This window comes from Arachis hypogaea, chromosome 14, assembly GCF_003086295.3.
Source record: "Arachis hypogaea cultivar Tifrunner chromosome 14, arahy.Tifrunner.gnm2.J5K5, whole genome shotgun sequence".
Taxonomy (NCBI): Eukaryota; Viridiplantae; Streptophyta; class Magnoliopsida; order Fabales; family Fabaceae; genus Arachis; species Arachis hypogaea.
The window spans coordinates 12,081,410-12,101,430 of record NC_092049.1 but is presented as its reverse complement, the minus strand read 5'-3'; the positions used below and the strand labels follow the sequence as shown (position 1 = coordinate 12,101,430).

At 34.4% G+C, this 20,021-nt stretch overlaps 3 protein-coding genes across 6 annotated transcripts; 2 read left to right on the top strand and 1 right to left on the bottom strand.

Moving 5' to 3' along the window:
* Positions 1-4,260: 4,260 nt before the first annotated feature.
* LOC112741531 (uncharacterized) lies at positions 4,261-6,877 on the top strand. 3 transcript variants are annotated; one of them, XM_025790549.3, is made up of 6 exons: positions 4,261-4,554; positions 4,971-5,123; positions 5,402-5,495; positions 5,584-5,666; positions 6,111-6,264; positions 6,500-6,877. In XM_025790549.3, the coding sequence occupies exons 1-6, from the start codon at positions 4,399-4,401 to the stop codon at positions 6,733-6,735; spliced, it is 876 nt and encodes a 291-aa protein (XP_025646334.1). In that variant the 5' UTR covers positions 4,261-4,398; the 3' UTR covers positions 6,736-6,877. The 3 variants fall into 3 exon arrangements, with proteins under 3 accessions (XP_025646334.1, XP_025646336.1, XP_025646335.1); XM_025790551.3 differs by having other exon boundaries at positions 6,361-6,877; XM_025790550.3 differs by having other exon boundaries at positions 4,275-4,554; positions 4,955-5,123.
* On the top strand, positions 6,554-15,140 carry LOC112741530 (annexin D8). Of its 2 annotated transcripts, none has more exons than XM_072213766.1 (7): positions 6,554-6,694; positions 7,098-7,232; positions 7,340-7,485; positions 10,751-10,972; positions 11,100-11,312; positions 11,969-12,058; positions 14,765-15,140. In XM_072213766.1, the coding sequence occupies exons 2-7, from the start codon at positions 7,160-7,162 to the stop codon at positions 14,972-14,974; spliced, it is 954 nt and encodes a 317-aa protein (XP_072069867.1). In that variant the 5' UTR covers positions 6,554-6,694; positions 7,098-7,159; the 3' UTR covers positions 14,975-15,140. The 2 variants fall into 2 exon arrangements, with proteins under 2 accessions (XP_072069867.1, XP_025646333.1); XM_025790548.3 differs by having other exon boundaries at positions 6,599-6,731.
* A 19-nt stretch (positions 15,141-15,159) lies between these two features.
* LOC112741532 (uncharacterized) lies at positions 15,160-15,910 on the bottom strand. Its single transcript, XM_025790552.3, has one exon. It carries the CDS (start codon positions 15,908-15,910, stop codon positions 15,272-15,274), a length of 639 nt encoding a protein of 212 aa, XP_025646337.1. The 3' UTR covers positions 15,160-15,271.
* Positions 15,911-20,021: the final 4,111 nt, after the last annotated feature.

The following is a 20,021-nucleotide window of genomic DNA, read 5'->3' as shown; positions in this document are numbered from 1 at the left end:
CTATGGATCCAAGTCACAACTAGTTGGCTATGCAGATGCCGGATACTTGTCTGATCCACATAAAGGGAGATCTCAAACAGGATACCTGTTCACATATGGTGGTACAACTATATCATGGAGGTCCACGAAACAGACGATAGCAGCAACCTCATCTAATCATGCTGAAATACTAGCAATTCATGAAGCTAGTCACGAGTGTTTTTGGCTGAGAAGCCTGATTCAATATATTCTGTCATCATGTGGATTGATTAATCATAAGATAGCTCCAACTGTCCTATTTGAAGATAATACAGCATGCATTGCTCAACTTAAAGGCGGATACATCAAAGGTGATAGAACAAAGCATATTTCTCCCAAATTCTTCTTCACTCATGATCTTCAAAATCAAGGAACAATTGATATCCAACAGATTCGCTCAAGTGATAATCTGGCAGATTTATTTACAAAGTCACTCCCAAAATCCTCCTTTGAAAGATTGGTACATGAGATTGTGATGCGCCAATTTCGAGACTGTACTGATTTGATGTCGGCAAGAGGGGGAGACTGTACTCTTTTTTCCTTGGTCAGGTTTTTTCCCATTGGGTTTTTCTTGACAAGGTTTTTAATGAGGCAGTCCCCATCACTAAAGGATATTGTACTCTTTTTCCTTCACTAAGGTTTTTTTCCACTGGGTTTTTCTTTAGTAAGGTTTTAACGAGGCAATAATCCTTAATGGTCATCCAAGGGGAGTGTTGCGATAAGGATGAAAATGGATGACCATGAGCAGATCATCTTTTCCATGCTGAATGGCTACATTATCAAAGTCCTTACATTTAATGATAGTTGAAAATAATAGCCTCCTTGCATGTATAAATAGACAACCTCAGTACATGATATGGACACATCAATAAAAAACATTTCTTTTCTCTCTACGAAGCTTTTCTTTCTCTTCATATTACAAATATAGTATTAATATATAAATCATAGTTATTATGGTAGGATGATATTAATATTAGTGAATATTAATATTAGAGTCTTTCATTTATATTTCTTTATTTTATCTTCCTTATTTAGTTATTTTATAACAATTAATTTATTTTTCTCATAGTTATCAGACTCGGCTCGACCGAAAACCCAGTCATCCGGTCATTTGGCCAGATCGAGCCACTCGTTGAACCGGATATGTAATGGCCCCGATGAAACCGAATTCGACCCGACGGGTTTTCATGAAACCCAGTGTTTCGGTCCAGTTAATTTGACCCGGTCCGGTTTTTTTTTTTAAACCTGAAATGGCGTCTAACACACCCCCACTTCTCTTTTCCCTTTCAACGAAACCCTAATGCCCAAATGCAAAATCTGAGACTCTGAATGTGAGTGGAAGTGTGGAACGGTGGAAGCCCCCCTCACCCAGCCAAGCTCCAGCCTCGCCTCTGTGGTCTATGCTCTCTCCGTCTCACTCGCTGGCTCCTTCGCCTCACCTTGACCTCGTCGCTCTCTCATCTCTCCCCTCAGCTCGACAGTCGTCACTCTCAGTCTCTCACAGCCTCACTTCGTCGCTCTCTCAGTCTCTCATCTTGTCCCCTCACCTCAGTCACCGTCGCCGTCCCGTGCCCCTGCGTTCTGTTCGTCGGCGGCAGAAGCAGACGGAACCAGTCAAGCAACAGCTGCTCCCTCCAGTGGTGGTGGTCATCATCTTGTGTCGCGGCAGTCACGGTGTTGGAACCCGTCAATCAGGTGAGCTCCCTTCAAGTTTTCTACTCTGTTCTTTCACTAGAATTGATGTTGAATCTGGTGGTTATTACTGTTGTATTTGGTTTTAGAGTTGTTGAACTGGAGAGAATTAGAAACTTAGAATTGTTATTGAGTCTGGTTAATGTTGCTGATATATTTGGTTTGAGTTGTTGAAATGGAAAAAATTTGAGTTAGAAACTTAGAATTGTTATTGAATCTGGTTAATGTTGCTGTTGTATTTGGTTTTAGAGTTGGTGAACTTGAGAAAATTTGAGTTAGAAACTTAGAATTGTTATTGAATCTGGTTAATGTTGCTGTTGTATTTGGTTTCAGAGTTGGTGAACTTGAGAAAATTTGAGTTAGAAACTTAGAATTGTTATTGAATCTGGTGGTTATTACTGTTGTATTTGGTTTTAGAGTTGTTGAACTGGAGAGAATTAGAAACTTAGAATTGTTATTGAGTCTGTTAATGTTGCTGATATATTTGGTTTGAGTTGTTGAAATGAAAAAAATTTGAGTTAGAAGCTTAGAATTGTTATTGAATCTGGTTAATGTTGCTGTTGTATTTGGTTTTAGAGTTGGTGAACTTGAGAAAATTTGAATACTTGCTGGATAACAGAGTTGCTTGTTGGATAATATTTTAGTTTAATACTTGAATATTGTTGCTGGATGATAATGTTTGAAACTTTGAATTGAATACTTTGGTGGTTGTTGCTGTGTTGCTTAAAAACTTATTTAGGTAAATTTTTTGTTGTTGAAAATCTTTTATTTCTTTTGCTAGAATTTTAAAAATGTCTTCATCTCAAACACCATTAGAAACGCCACCATCTCAAGAACAAGCATCATCAGTAACTCCTTGGACTTGATTTACCGATTGTATTCTTCGTTCGTCCTTGTTGATTTAAATTGAGAACATATTTTATACTAGAAACCACTTTATTATCTTTTTTAGATCATTAGTTATGTTTAAACATTGATATTAGATTATTAATGTTTGTAAAGACTTGTATTTTAAGTTATAAGATATTATTTTAATTTTATATAATTTTATATTTTTTTAATTATGACCGGGTTAACCTATCTACAAGAATAAGGGGGATATACAAAGTTGCGAAAACTATAGAGGGATTAAGCTTATGAGTCATACTATGAAGTTGTGGGAAAGGGTGATAGAACGGAGTTTGAGAAAAGAGACACAAGTAACAGAGAACCAATTTGGATTTATGCCAGGCAGATCTACCACTGAAGCGATATACATATTAAGAAGGATGATGGAGAGGTATCGTAGTAATAAAAGGGATCTACATATGGTGTTTATTGATTTGGAAAAAGCGTATGATAGGGTACCAAGGGAGGTCTTATGGAAGGTTTTAGAAAAGAGGAGAGTAAGGATCGCATATATTCGGGCAATTAAAGACATGTATGATGGGGCCACAACTAGTGTGAAGACCCAAGGTGGTGTGACAGAGGAATTCCCTATTGGTATAGGATTACACCAGGGATCATCCTTAAGTCCATACCTTTTCACATTAGTCTTGGAAGTACTCACAGAGCACATCCAAGAGCTTGTGCCATGGTGCATGCTTTTTGCCGATGATATCGTCCTTATGGGAGAGTCAAGGGAAGACCTAAATAAGAAGTTGGAGTTATGGAGAGAAGCTCTAGAAGTGTATGGTCTGCGCATAAGCCGTAGCAAGACGGAATATATGGAATGTAAGTTCAGTCTGAGAAGGGAAAATCCCAATATAGAGGTGAAGATTGGAGAAAACACCCTACGAAAAGTTAAAAGTTTTAAGTATCTTGGGTGCATCATATAGGACAATGGAGAGATTGAACAGGATGTAAATCATAGGATCCAAGCAGGTTGGTCAAAATGGCGGAGTGCATCTGGTTTTATATGCGACAAAAAAGTGCCTTTAAAACTTAAAGGTAAATTCTATCGCACCGCTATAAGACCGGCTATGCTGTATGGTACGGAGTGTTGGGCGGCTAAAGGGGAGCACGAACATAAGCTGAGTGTGGCAGAGATGAAGATGTTGAGATGGATGAGTGGTCATACGCGATTGGATAAAATAAGGAATGAAGATATAAGGGAGAGAGTTGGAGTAGCACCCATTGTGGAAAAGATGGTTGAATCGCGTCTCAGGTGGTTTGGACATGTGAGAAGAAGACCGATAGAACATCCAGTCAGGAGGGTGGATGAGATGGAAGATGGACAAAGGGCGAAAGGCAGAGGAAGACCTAAGAAGACTATCCATGAGGTGGTCAAACGAGACCTACATGTAAACGGTCTCTCTGTAGACATGATACATGACAGAGCACAATGGCGTCGTTTGATTCATGTAGCCGACCCCACTTAGTGGGACAAAGCTTTGTTGTTGTTGTTGTTGTTTGTTTTGACCGGGTTAACCGGGTGAATCAGTGACCCACCGGTTGAACCAATGACCCAGTGACCCGGTCATATGACCAGGTTGATTATCGGTTCGGTTCTGATAACTATGATATTTTTTTCTATTTTACTAAAACTTAATTTATTTAATATTCTAAAGTATTAGAGACCCATTACAACAGCACATGCATTACTGATTCTAACGACGTTGCCATGTTCCATGACAAAGTGAACAACAATTTTCATGGTTATTAACAAGCCACGCTCCTTCAACATTTTTCAGCTCAAGCTTTGATTTGATGCAGTTGTCGACCCAGAACTCTTTCATGGCATCGTCACGCGCCACGCGAGTCTTATCACTCACCCGAAGGCCCTTTTCTTCTTCTTCTTCTCTCAAATTTGATGCTGGGGTTTCCATGGTTCAGGGAGCTTCCAGAGGAATTGGCCTTGAATTTGTGAGTTCTTTACTCTTTCTACATTCCCCATATTCTCAAAATTTTACCTTTTTATTATCTTACTATTTTGCTCCCTTTATGTTATTGATAATTCTGTTCTTATAATATTGTGTTGCTATTTAAATCATAGTTTTAGTATTACTTGTAAGAATTGGAGTTGTTTTACTTTTACCGTATGTATAAGAGTTCTGGGTTTAGAAATTGTTTTTGTATAAAAAATTATAACTCATCGGTGTTGTTTTCCATCAATTGCTCCCTTTGATTTGTTCTTTGCTTTTGGACCAATTCGGCAGTTTCAGCATGAGAGAATTGCCCTATTTCTTTAGAATAGACAAGTCCTTCCACAATTCTCAGCTTTATCAGGTGAATAATCTTGGGTGCATAGTAACACTGCCTTCAGTTTCTGTCTTGTACAGGTAAAACAGCTGCTAGAGAAAAATGATAAAGGGCATGTTGTTGCTACTTGCCGAAATCCTGATGCTTCAACAGGTCTTGCCCAGCTCAAACATAAATTTCCTGATCGTCTAAAACTTTTGCCCTTGGATTTGACTATTGAAACTTCAATTCAGGTCATACGCATGCATATGGAACATTCCACATATCCATCCTAATCTATCATCAATAGAAAATTATTAAATCTACTTACCTTTCCCCTTAGTCCAACCTTAATGGATTAGGCTGGCATCTGGTATGTGATGGAATTTTCAGTTCCCCTATAAGCCTACTTGCTGACGAAATTATCGAATTCATATCATCTTTTAGGCACTATGGTGGCTCACTTCTAGATCTAACTAATTCCAAAACAGAATAAGTTGCTAAGCTTTGTGTTTCATTCATAATATTTCAGGCATCTGCATCGTCAGTTAGAGAGACATACGGCCATCTAAACCTTCTCATTAATGCGTCTGGCATTCTTTCCATACCTCAAGTATTACAACCAGGTAATGGTTTTTCTTTCATTCTTTGGTATTGGACTTGAAATGGAAGCTTCCTTTTGTGACTCAGGCAAAAGCTGATTTTATAATACAGAGACATCACTCAACAAATTGGAAAAATCAGCCTTGATGCTTACGTATGAGATTAATGCCGTCGGTCCCATCTTAGTTATCAAGGTAACAGACATAGTTACATTTATCTGCATGCAATTACATTACTAGTGGCTTTGAGAGAGCATCTTTGTTGAAGATCATTGCTATTAACAGAAGTTCAAGATTGATAAGGACCTTTGGAGAACCACACCACAAAAGCTAGCTATTATGTTGGAGAGTTCTGTTCAAGGCCTTAATAGACGATTAAAAGTTTAAAACTCATTCTTGTTCAATGTAATCCAAATTGACATGGATCAAGCAACACCATAGTGTTCTGTTTATCATGGGAGGATTTCTTTTAATAGATTCATCAAGGCCATTTAAGAAATAAAGATTTGAACTATTTTATCCAATGACAGCAATCATTATATCTGTCTAGTCCTGTATTTTATTTATTTCTTTCCATTATTCAGTTTTATGAACATATATTCTGAAATATGCTATTATTCTTTGAATTTAAAAAATCAGCACATGTGGCCTCTTCTAAAAGTTGGAGGTGGCTTTGGCACTGAAAGAAGTACTGCAGTGGTGGCCAGTTTGAGTGCAAGGGTTGGATCTATTGGGGACAATCATCTTGGTGGTTGGCACTCGTATCGATCTTCAAAGACTGCACTCAATCAATGTAAGACTTCTACTTTTTATTTTATTTTTTTAAATTCTTAAATGATCATTGTCATGGGATTTTCAATATGATAACTCTCTTAGTCTCATCATGCAGGTATGTTAAGATTCTACACAGATGTAGCAGATGAGTTGCTAGTTGTAGTTCTTGTTTTTCAGTGCCCTTAAAGTTGAATTTGAAATTTCCAAAACTGTTTGAATGGCAACCTTGATGAACTTTATATTTCTGTTGGCAGTGTCAAAGACGGCTGCGGTTGAATTTGCAAGAAAAAAGGATCCAATTGTCTGCATTTCACTGCATCCCGGCACAGTTGACACCGATCTCTCGAAGCCATTTCAGAAGAATGTTCCAAAAGAGAAGCTCTTCAGCAAAGAGTTCTCAGTGCAAAAGCTGCTAAGCATCATTGACAATGTCAAGAGTAATGACAATGGCAAGTTCTTTGCTTGGGATGGCCAAGAAATTCCTTGGTAACCCATATCAATTTTTTTTTTAAAGATTTATTTAAGTATAAGATGTAATAATGATATCAGTGACTAGTGTTGAATTCATTGATTCATTGATTATTCCTGAACATATGCTTTTGGTGAATATCAATAACACTCTTGTTTCACAATAGTATAATGCACTTGGTTCATTGTTTCACTACATTAACATTGTTTAATGCTAATTCCGTTATCATTATTTATTAAAAAAAAACTTCCCTTTGGAGTAACATTTGCTTCGGTTAATTTCTTAATTGAATGAGAGGATAAAACCTTAACATGTACAGTTATTAAGAAGATTACTTCAATATTCTGAAACAGCTTTATAGCTTTCTCTCCTATAAAATGCAGAAATGGGAACTTAACCATTTCACACAAATCTTGGCATTGAACAAAGATAAGAAACAAATCAAATGGCTACTCTTGTTGTTCCCAAAGATTCTTCTCCAATTGAAGATGCTGAAACTATCAAGAGGGCATGCAAAGGTTTCATCATTCTGCAATTCTGTTCTTTCAAAATCTCAATTGTTGCAAAATACATATAAATCTAATAATTATTACCATGCTTATTTTATTTTGTATAATATATATAGGATTAGGGACTGATGAGAGAGCCCTGATATCCATATTAGCACATCGAAATGAAGCACAAAGAAAACTTCTTCGGCAGGCTTATTTAGATCTTTATCACCAAGATCTTATCCAACAACTTAAATGTGAAGTTTCAGGAAAATTTGAGGTAATACAATCTTACACTTTGTACTAGGAATCATCCTTAAACTTTCTTGCCAAAATTAAAGGTAATGTCGTCTATACTTCTATATCTATATTATATATAATGATAGTAAAGGATCTAAAATATATTTTATTATATTTAATCTATAGATTTTTTTTTTTTTACTATTTTCAAGATTTAAACCCAAAATCCCTTTGTTAAATTATTACTTTCCATCTCATCATTACTATTTTTTTTCAGGCGGCTACACATCTATATAACCATATAACCATATAGGCCTAAGCCCAAATTATTTCAAGCGCATTAAATGCTGAGTGAGAAACACGCGCCACACAAAAAACCTCTCGTTTTCTCATTCGCGGTTCATTATGAACGAACGTTACATTTTCAACACGAAACCAATACCTCAAAAAACTCACTCTCTTCGAATCTCTCTGAACATCACTCAAACTTCAATCACAATCTTTGCGGAAACCACTGCTGTAAACGAATCGGAAGAAAATTTCGCAAGCAACAACCAGAAACAAATGAAAACAGCAACAAAGACTACAAAAGGTATGAGAAAATTACTGTTCACTCAAAATCTTGCAATGTCGCGTTTCGCCTAGTTTCATTTCAATTTTACTAGTTTGATTTGCTTCGTTTAGTGGACTGAACTATTGTGAATGATTTTTACAATATAACTAGGGCTTTAAAATATAGTTGCTTGTTCTTATTGGTTTGGATAGTTTAATTAGAGCTCTGTTAGTATCTTCAGTACTTATTTTCCATCGAAAAACACTATTCTTGTTGATTGAAAATTGATAATGAAGGATTAACCACATGAACGTATTTCGGTTCGGTGGCTTTTGTGATTTTGGTTCTTTGCATGAAAGATTTTCGGTTCGGTGGTTTGTTGATGTATTGAATGAGTTTTGTTTAAAAAAATTTACATTAGAGACAAGTCTTTCACTTTGATAATCCATACTACTGTAATAGTATTTTTGTTAATTGAAAGCTGATAATCATTTATTAACTAGATGAACATTTTTCGGTTCGGTAACTTTAATTTTGGTTCCGTGCATGAAGAATTTTCGGTTAGGTGAGTTGTGGCATTCTGATTGACTTGTTTAATATACATATGGTTGTGGTTGTTGATGTATTGAATGAGTTTTGATTAGGACAATTTACATTAGAGACCACTCTTTCACTTTGATAAGACATATTACTGTAATAGTATTTTTGTTGATTGAAAGCTGATCATCATCATTTACGAACCGAAATCAGCTTTCAATCAACAAAAATACTATTACAGTAGTATGTCTTATCAAAGTGAAAGAGTTGTCTCTAATGTAAATTGTCCTAATCAAAACTCATTTAATACATCAACAACCACAACTATGTGTTTGTTAAACAAGTCAATTAGAATGCCACGACCCACCAAACCGAAAATTCCTCATGCACAGAACCAAAATAAAAGTTATCGAACCAAAAAATGTTCATCTGGTTAATAAATGATGATCAGCTTTCAATTAACAAAAATACTATTACAGTAGTATGGATTATCAAAGTGAAAGACTTGTCTCTAATGTGAATTTTTTTAAACAAAACTCATTCAATACATCAACAAACTACCGAACCGAAAATCCTTTATGCACATAACCAAAATCACAAAGGCCACCGAACCGAAATACGTTCATGTGGTTAATCCTTTATTATCAATTTTCAATCAACAAGAATAGTGTTCTTCAATGGAAAATAAGAACTGAAGATACTAATAGAGCTCTAATTAAACTATCCAGACCAATAAGAACAAGCAACTATATCTTAAATCCCTAGTTATACTGTAAAAATCATTCACAATAGTTCAATCCACTAAGCGAAGCAAATCAAACCAGTAAAACTGAAATGAAACTAGGCGAAACGCGACATTGCAAGATTTTGAGTGAATCGTAGTTTTCTCATACCTTTTGTAGTCTTTGTTACTGTCTTCGTTTGTTTCTGGTTGTTGCTTGCGAAATCTTCTTCCGATTTGTTTGCACCAGTGGTTTCCGCAAAGAATGTGATTGAAGTTTGAGTGATGTTCAGAGAGATTCGAAGAGAGTGAGTTTTTTGGGATATTGGTTTCGTGTTGAAGATGTAACGTTCGTTCATAATGAAGTGCGAATGGAAAAACGAGAGGTTTTTTGTGTGGCGCGTGTTTCTCACTCAACATTTAATGCGCTTGAAATAATTTGGGCTTGGACCTGTATGGTTATATGTTTATATGGATGTGTAGCAGTCCTGATAATCTTAATGTTAACTCATTCTTCAATGATTACTAATCCTTTTTTTTTTTATGATAATTTGGTTATATTATAAAAATAAACTATATAAGATAATAAATAAGGGTGTGTTTGGTTTAGTGTTAAAAACACAAGAAGCACGTTCAATCTTTTTGAACGCTAGAATTTTTTGTTTTGCAAATTTTTTTTCTCTAAATGCAAACATCAATTTACATTATTGTATTTTTAATAGAATTTTTAGTATTTATTGTTCATATAAATTTTTTAATCATTTTGGTTGATATATATATATTTTTTTATAGAATTTTATTATTATTTTATTTAACTTTGTATAATTTTTACTATGCCGTTCGTAAATTAATATATATTTTATTTATTATTGTTATTTTTTAGAATATAAGTTATTGATTTTAGTAGAAAAATTAATTAAATACAAAAAAAAGTACTAAAGAAGAGTACTAAAAAATTATAACTTAAAAAAGTACTAAATTTTAACATATAAATTTAAGTTGTTTTAAAAAAAATATAATTAAATAATGTTAAAATAATATGATTTTAAATTATATAAATTCATGTCATTTTTTAATAATTTTTATCTAAACATAATTTTGAATAGAGGAGTGTTAGGGGCTAGCAACTTTTGTGTTTTGTAACCATCAATTGACCATCAATAATGTTTTTAATGGTGTGAGATTACATCTAATGATGGGAGATCACTCACTTTTCTTTTGATGGTTAAGTGCTGGCCACAAAACACAAAAGTTGCTGGCCCTTCAACTTTCTCTTTTGAATAATGAAATCCAAACAACATTCATTTTACTATAATTCACCTTGATACAAAATTACCAAATATAAATTATGTTAACACTGACTTACTTTTTATTAAAATCAAGTTTGTAAAATCAATTTATACAAACTCTCATTTACAATCTTTAATCCACCAAACACACATTAAAAGAATTTACCATGGGGTAATTTGAGCTGAGTTCAAAGTTTATAAGCAGAGAAGTTTATGCCATTGGACAATGGAACCAGCTGAAAGAGATGCTGCATATACTAAAGAAGCATTGGAGAAAGCAACACCAAATTATTATAAAATAATTATTGAAATTGGTTGCACTAGAACTTCAGAAGAGCTTTTGGCTATAAAGCGTTCATACCAATTTCTATACAAACACTCCCTTGAAGAAGATGTGGCCTCTCACACATTTGGTGACATTAGGAGAGTATGTGGACTACTATTCTTTATCTTGAATATGAATATGAATATTTAAAGCCATTCACCTTTTTGTGTTCTTTTTTTACCTTAACAATTATGATCCAAATTATGAGGTCTATGATTTTTTCATGCAGTTGTTGGTTGCAATAGTAAGCACTTACAGGTATGAGGGACATGTGCTTGATGAGAGTGTGGCTATTTCAGAAGCAAATATTATTCATCAAATAATTGAAAAGAAGGATTTTAGCAATGATGAAATCATTAGAATCTTAAGCACAAGAAGTAAGAAGCAGCTGTGTGTCACTTTCAATTCCTTTAGGAACATTTATGGCTCAACAATCACCAAGGTAATGTTAGCTTTAGTTGTTTGACACAAAAACAATGGGGACAACGACACAAAATTACATTATTTTTTAAATGGATCTTATATTGGTGTATTGCATAAATGTGAACTAGAAAGGTGAAATATTAACTATTATAGATCAGGGCATTTCGGTGAGGCGAAAAAAACTTTTTGATGGGAATAAAAAGAGAACAAAATTTTGATCAGCTCTTTCTCACAAAAGTGTTACTCTGCGTGTTATGATGTCCTTCATTAAAATCTCCTTGCAATTCACATGGATTTTCACTCCTACTGAAAAGACTTTTCACCCCTCTCCCAAAAAAACTCCTCATTGAATTGCATGTTTTCATATATGTGTAAATCACACGTGAGAACTATTTTATGGTATATACTATATACACTATGGCTCTTCCATATCTAAATTTTTCGGTCCACACAATTAATCAATTATATCTAGTTTAGTTATAATAGACAAAGCTTCAAATGAGAGTAGAATGAGGATATAATGGAAATGCAATTTCATTAATCAACATCATTAACACATCGAAATACTATGCTCAGGTTCAGTATAAATTATTATATATGAGTGATTGGATAACCTTATTATTTGAATTTGTATTATGAAAGTTAATACAATGGTGTGTCATTTGGTAATTGTAGGGATTAGTAGCCAGTCCAAGTGATGAATACTTAGATGCATTGAGAACAACTATTCGTTGCATTAAGTACCCTCAAAGATACTTTGCCAAGGTAATTACTAAACTCATTAATTAATTACTTTTGGCTCAATAACCTTTATTTAACTTAGTTGTTTGCTACGGTACGATGATAAATTCATACGTATCGATACGTTTAAAATATAGACAAATAACAATAAGACATGTGGAATTTATTTTTCACGTCAGCATTTAATTTTTTCTTTTTTCTTTTTTAAATATATAGTATATCACCACTTTTATTAAAACACCCTTTTAATTAAATAAAAATAAAAAATATTTATTTATTTAATTTTATAAAAAGACTTAAACATCCTTCCTTTATTTGATTAGACAAAAATACCCTTTTAAATTAATCAAATTTTAGAATTCAATTAATCCTAATTTTATAGTTTCAAATAATTGAAACAACAAAACAAAAAATCAAAATTGTTCTTCATCTGTGTTAAACATATTAAAAAAATAAAAAATCAAAATTGTTCTTCGTCTAGCTTCAGAAACCTTCAGTATTCTTCATCTTCTTCTCTCCTCTTCCTATCCTCTCTCTCTGTCTCTTAACCGTTTCCAGAAGTCTCCTTCTCTGGAATCCGTCCATCGGAAAGTTCAGAAACTTGCCGTCGTTGGAAGATCGACGCTTCTCCGTCGTTACCTCGGGGTTCGACTCTAGGGTTCATACTTTGGGAGCTGAATCGTGGAGAAGGATTCAGCACTTTTCCTCCCCTCTGAAGCACACTAAAACGGCAAAACCCTAGCAATAATTGACTGCATTGAGCTCGGTAGCTAGCCACCCACGGAATTTAAAGAACCTAAAGGAGAATGAAGGCTAAACCACTCAACTGGGCAAACGCTGCGTCTTTCTCCTCTATGAAAGTTCTTTGAATGCCCCTTCGCCCTCCATCGTCGAGCCCCGTCCACCCGTCGTCGTCCAACGCCTCTCCTCTATGGAGGGCGAAGGGGCATTCAAAGAACTTCCATAGAGGAGAAAGACGCAGCGTTTGCCCAGTTGAGTGGTTTAGCCTCCCTTCTCCTTTAGGTTCTTTAAATTCCGTGGGTGGCTAGCTACCGAGCTCAATGCAGTCAATTATTGCTAGGGTTTTGCCGTTTTAGTGTGCTTCAGAGGGGAGGGAAAGTGCTAAATCCTTCTCCACGAATCAGGTCCCAAAGTATGAACCCTAGAGTCGAACCCCGAGATAACGACGGAGAAGCGTTGATCTTCCAACGACGGCAAATTTCTTAACTTTTCGATGGATGGATTCCAGAGAAGGAGATTTCTGGAAACGGTTAAGAGAGAGAGAGAGGATAGGAAGAGGAGAGAAGAAGATGAAGAATACTGAAGGTTTCTGAACCCAGACGAAGAACAATTTTGATTTTTTATTTTTTTAATATGTTTAACACAGATGAAGAACAATTTTGATTTTTTGTTTTGTTGATTCAATTATTTGAAACTATAAAATTAGGATTAATTAAATTCTAAAATTTGATTAATTTAAAAAGGTATTTTTGTCTAATCAAATAAAAGAAGGATGTTTAAATCTTTTTATAAAATTAAATAAATAAATGTTTTTATTTTTATTTAATTAAAAGGGTGTTTTAATAAAAGTGGTGATATACTATATATTTAAAAAAGAAAAAATTAAATGCTGATGTAAAAAATAAATTCCACCTGTTAAATGTCTTATTATTATTTGTCTATAATTTAAATGTATCGGTATTTATAAATTTAGGGTGTGTTTGATTTTGCGTTAGAAGGAAGAGAAGCACGTTTGAGTGCATTGAACGCTTCCTCTTTTGTTTGGATACCTTTTGTTTTTAAACGCCAACGTGATTTTAGGTTCTTAACATGCGTTTATAAGAAGCTAGAAATTGTAGCTTCTGCGTTTAGATAATCACGTTAGGATTTGATTTATTTTGTTTTATCAATTCTACCCTTTACTTCCTTGTTTGTAGTCCATTTTTATTATATTTTTTTATTATATTTTTTATTAAATTTTTACTTTTGATTTTGTATAAAAAAATATTTTTGTTTGACTTTATTAAAATTTATAAGTGTAATTCTTGTATATTAATTTATTATTATAATTTTGCTATAATATAAATTATTGATCCCATTAAAAAGAACAAAATAAATAAAAAATTAATTATAACTAAGAATAAAGTCATAAATAATTAAAATTTATAGTTTAAAATAATATTAAAAACAAGAGTACTGAGAGTATTAAAAAAATTATAAGTAATATAATTTAATAAAGTATATTTTGATATATTTTTCATATATTATTTTTGTTTTTGATATAAAAATATATTTTGTCAATTTTTATATATTATTTTTATTTTAGTAAGTAAATATTAATTTTATTATAAAATTAATTAATAATATTTATTAAAATATCTAAATTAAAATGATAGAATAATATAAAAAATTTATTTATCTTAATGTCTATTTTAGTAATTTTTCATTTAAAAGTAATTTTGAGTAGTATAATCCAAACAATATTTACTTTCCTATAATCCATTTTGATATAAAAATTACCAAACATAAATCACTTTAACACAAATTTATTTTTCATCAAAATCAAGTTTACAAAATTATTTTTTATCAAAATCAAGTTTACAAAATCAATTTTATGCAAACTCCCATTTACAAACTGAAATCCAAACACATGAAATCCAAACACACACTTAATCATGTACCGTAGCAAACACCTTTAACTTAAGATGTGATACAATGACTTTTATTTAGGTGTTACGCAATGCCAAGAATGAATTGGGAATTGATGATGATGGTGTTAGCCGAGTTATAATCACCCGTGCAGAGGAGGATCTAAAAGAAATCAAGGATCTCTATTTTAAGAGGAATAATGTCACCCTTGAAGATTTTGTAACTAACAACATATCAGCAGATGGAGATTACAAGAATTTTCTTCTTGCTTTGTTAGGAAGTAATTTCTAACTATCATCTAGGACCAGCTTTAATATTGAGAGACAAAATTTCTGATATGTTTCAGAAAATAATAACAATAAGATATAAACTAATAAACTCTCTTAAACTTAGACCATGGTTGGTTCATGTTTCTTTTTACTGTTATAGTGAAAATTATTCATTATCGTTCTAAGTCCTTATTATGTTCATATAACTTTTGTATTTGAGAACTAAAAAACACATTATCATCACATTTCAATGAAAATGAAGCTATGGAGGCAAGTGATGAATGATTCTACAACCAAAAAGAAAAAAGAGAATTGGGAATCAATCCAATACAACAGTGGCACCCAAATCTTTGAGCTTCTGGAGAATGGGATCAGCTTCGTCCTTAGTGAGACCCTTCTTCAAGACGCAAGGAACCTTCTCGACCAAATCCTTCGCTTCCTTAAGCCCCAAATCGGTGAAAGCCCTAACTTCCTTTATGATCTTTATCTTCGATGCGGCGTCGTATTTCTCCAGCTTTATATCGAACACCGTCTTCTCCTCCGCCGCCGCTCCCGCACTAGCATCCGCCCCCGCACCACCAGCACCTGATGCTGGGCCAACTGGGCCGAGATCCGCGGCTGGGCCAGCGAATCGGTCGAGGCCCAATTTGAGCCTCCAGAGGACGGAGAAGTCGTGGCGCTCGAGCCTGTCGAGACGGAGGAGATCGTCGGCGATGCGCTCCAGCTTCTGGGAGCGTGTCTCCGTGGAGACGTGGCGGCGCGTGGAGATGACGGAGGAGGAGGGTTTGGGGGGGAGAGTGAAGAGCCTTCTGAGGGACCTCAAGCTGTGTGACATCTTCACCGAGGCTTTTGGGGTTTGGAGGCTCAACGGCAACAAACAAGGTGGCATTGAGTGAGGGAAGGCGTGGGAATTAGGGTGAACCTGGGCTATTTTGGGCTTTTCAGACCAACCCAACATGCCCAACCTTTTTTTTTCCTAGCATTTTTAGATCCAAAACACATTTTATTTCATCTTCTCCTTTTCACTCTTTTAATCATCACAATATTACAGATAGAATTAGAATAAGAAGAGTAGATCAAAGGTAATGTCGATGCTTGAATCAAGAAAATGTGATTGGATCATACTGGAAGGGTCTTAGCAGGAACAGAAAGGCTCTTATCTTGGCAAAAAAAACATTCAGTTAGAAAATGTGATTATTGAATCAGATAGTTTGAATCTTACACAGGCAGTGAAATCCAGAGGAGCTATCTTGGAAGACATTTGGACGCTGTTTGATGTGGAATAACATGGGTGTCAAGAGAGGATAAAAAAGGAAATGCAGAGTTTAAATCATCCCCCAGGAAGACTTTTGAGCAGCAGAGTAAGCGATACCCGAAAACCACTTTTGAAACCTGTACTCAAAGGGGTCCTGGAACCATGGTTCAACCAAGGTGGTTTCAGGTCTCACGCGCAGGTGGAGATGGAAACGTAGTTGGGGCTTGGAGCTTCTGTTTTTGAGTCTGGCTAGGGTCGCACACGGATCGGATCGGATCGGATCGGATATAGCTTAAAATTCTATCCGATCCGCACACTGCACTCATCGGATCGGATATGATATCCGCATTTTTTTAGGCCGAATCCGATCCGATCCGATCCGCATACTTGCGGATGCGGATCGGATCGGATCGGATATCGGGTATATCCGCATAATTAAAAAAAAAAACTATTTTAAGATTCTATTTGACTATTTTTACAAAAAAATCCAAAAAATTCATTTTTTTATCTGTTTAAGCCTATTTACTCCTAAAATATTATCAATAATAGTTCTTTTGAATAACAAAAACAAAATAATAACACAAGATTTAAGTTTAATTATTCTAAGTTGAAGTACAACATAAAAAATTAAAAACAAAATATCATAAAATTCATAAATAACACACTAAAATTCATATCACATTAGGGTTTATTTTCTTAAACTATGTTATTTATATGTGATATGCGGATATGCGGATTTGCGGATCGGATCCGCAGATATCACTGCCAAATTCGCAATCCGATCCGACTATAGTGCGGATCCGATCCGATCCGATCCGATGGCTCTGCGGATCGGATAATATCCGCAAAATTCGGATCGGATGCGGATAATTACCGCGGATATGCGGATATTATCCGATCCATGTGCAGCCCTAAGTCTGGGTTAGGTTTTTGGGCCGGGTCTAAAGATATGACAAATCATGAATATTTTGAATTTGAATTTTACTTTAGAAAATAAAATATAATATCTCATCATTTATTTTATAAATAGAACAAAAAAAATGAATTTAGATTTTCTAAATTTTGAATTTTACTTTAGAAAGTAAAGTAAGATCTATGACCATTTATTTCATAAGTGGGACTAAAAAAATATGAGAGAAAGTATTCAATAATAAGAGATGTTACTTTATTCTCTAAAATAAAAATTTAAAATTTAAAAGATTCAAATTCAAAAAAAATATATGAGAGAGAAACTATTTAAAGGTCAGACATCACATTTTATCTTTTCGAGTAAAAATTTAAAATTTAGAGAATCTAAATTTGAATATTTTATATTTCATTTGCTGTTGGAAATTTCATTTTAATTAAAAAAAACTACTATTTTTCAAGGTTTTTTTTCATCATTAATATTCTAAGGTGATGACAAAGTAACTTTGACTGCAAATTGAGTTTTGCTCACCAATAACTGAGATGCTGTGTAAAACATTTGAGATCCCAAAGTACAATGCTAAAGAATCAAATATGTTAGGTACTAGACAAATGACACAGCAAAATATAGAGATGGAAAATTAGAAATTTGTATAAAATATGGAAACAATTGAATAACTTTCTTTGAGAATTACAACTTCTCTCTATTACAAGGAGACTACAAAACACTCTCTCTTGACAAAAGGAGAACACACTTCTCTCTATATATATATAGAAGAAAACTACTCAAAGAAATATTATGTTATTCTATCTGGATGACTTGATTGAAATGAATTAAAGAAAAACTCAATTTATAGGTGAGTCTCTTCAATATGAACTATCCGTCAATTAGAGGTATATAATTCTTCTCTTTTTCAACCACTAAAATTCTAAGGTTATAAATTAAGATTGTTTATTACCTCTCATTTTATTTAGTTATTGTTTATTTATATATTTTCTAAAATTAGCTTTACTAATTTTCACAATCTCCCACTTAAAACTAATTTTGATAAATTTTCAAAATTCATGTTGCTCATGTATTCCATAGGCCGTATGAGGATCTACACCATTCAAACTTTTCTGTGTTGATTGGTTTTGTCATGGCATCTGCTAGGTTATCTTTAGTGTGAATCTTCTGCATATCAACACTTCCTTCTTCTACTACTTCCCGAACAAAGTGATATTGTACTCCAATGTGTTTTGTTCTTGAATGAAAGGCAGGATTTCTTGCAATGTGCAAGGCACTCTGACTATCACAATACACAGAAATCTTCTGTTGTTTGTGCCCGAGTTCTTCTATCAACCTTTGGATCCAAATAGCTTCCTTGCATGCTTGTGTAGCTGCCATATATTCAGCTTCTGTAGTAGATAAAGCTACAACAGTCTGTAATTTAGATAGCCAGCTCACAGCTCCTCCTGCAAGTGTAAACACATAGCCTGTAGTAGATTTTCGTTTATCAAGATCACCTGCAAGGTCTGAGTCGACATATCCATTGACAATGAATTCTGATCCTCCAAAACATAATGCAACATTTGAGGTTCCTTTGATGTATCTCAAGATCCTCTTAACAACATTCCAATGCTCTTTACCCGGATCTGCCATAAATCGACTTACCACCGCAACTGCTTGAGCAATATCTGGCCTTGTACAGATCATGGCATACATAAGGCTTCCCACCGCTGATGCATATGGTACTCGAGACATTTCCATCCTCTCTGCTTCACTACTAGGGCACATACTTGAGGATAATTTGAAATTCATAGGAAGTGGGGTTGAAATTGGCTTACATTCTTGCATATTGAAGCGTTGCAAGATTTTCTTCAAATAATTCTTTTGCGATAGCCAAATCTTCCTATCTTTTTTGTCTCGGTGAATTTGCATCCCTAAAATCTTGTTTGCTGGTCCCAAGTCTTTCATATCAAACTCCCTAGCCAACTGTGCCTTCAATTCTTGGATTTGATCTTTGTTGGGACCTACCACCAACATGTCATCCACATACAACAGTAGAATGATGAAATCATTATCACCAGATCTCTTGTAATAAGTACAATGATCTGAACTAAGTCTGTTGTATCCAAGGCTAATAATGAAAGAATCAAATCTCTTATACCAACACCTTGGCCCCTGCTTTAGACCGTACAGAGATTTAGTTAACTTGCAAACCAAGTTTTCTTTTCCTTGTTCTTCAAAACCTTCTGGTTGGAGCATATATATCTCTTCTTCAAGTTCTCCATGAAGAAAAGCAATCTTTACATCTAATTGCTCTAGATGTAAATCAAATGCAGCACACATAGCCAAAACTACTCTAATAGTAGTTAGTCTCACCACCGGAAAAAATATTTCGTTGAAGTCAATACCTTCTTTCTGAGCATATCCTTTGACAACCAATCTTGCACGATATCGTTCCACCTGATCATTACTATTTCGTTTGATCTTGTAAACCCATTTGTTACCAATGGCTTTCCGACCTGCTGGAAGTTCAACAAGTTTCCAGGTATGGTTCCTATGTAATGCCTCAATTTCTTCTTGCATTGCTGTCATCCACATAGAAGCGTCTGGATTGCGCATAGCCTCCATAAAAGTTGTTGGCTCTCCATCTTCTGTCAAAAGACAATATGCATCATGGTTTGTCAAAACATAATTTGAGTGCCATGATGGTGTTCTTCTTTGTCGAGTGGATCGACAAACTTCTATGTCATTAGCCTCTGCTTCTTGTTCTTCATGCTGTGGTTCTGCTTCAGAAAGATCACCTTCTCTGCATTTTTCATCTATTTGAACAGTGGTTATCTCTTTAATAGTGCTGTCATTTTCTTGTTCTTTTTGCAATTCATCTTCTACAAATATCACATCTCTACTGACAACTACCTT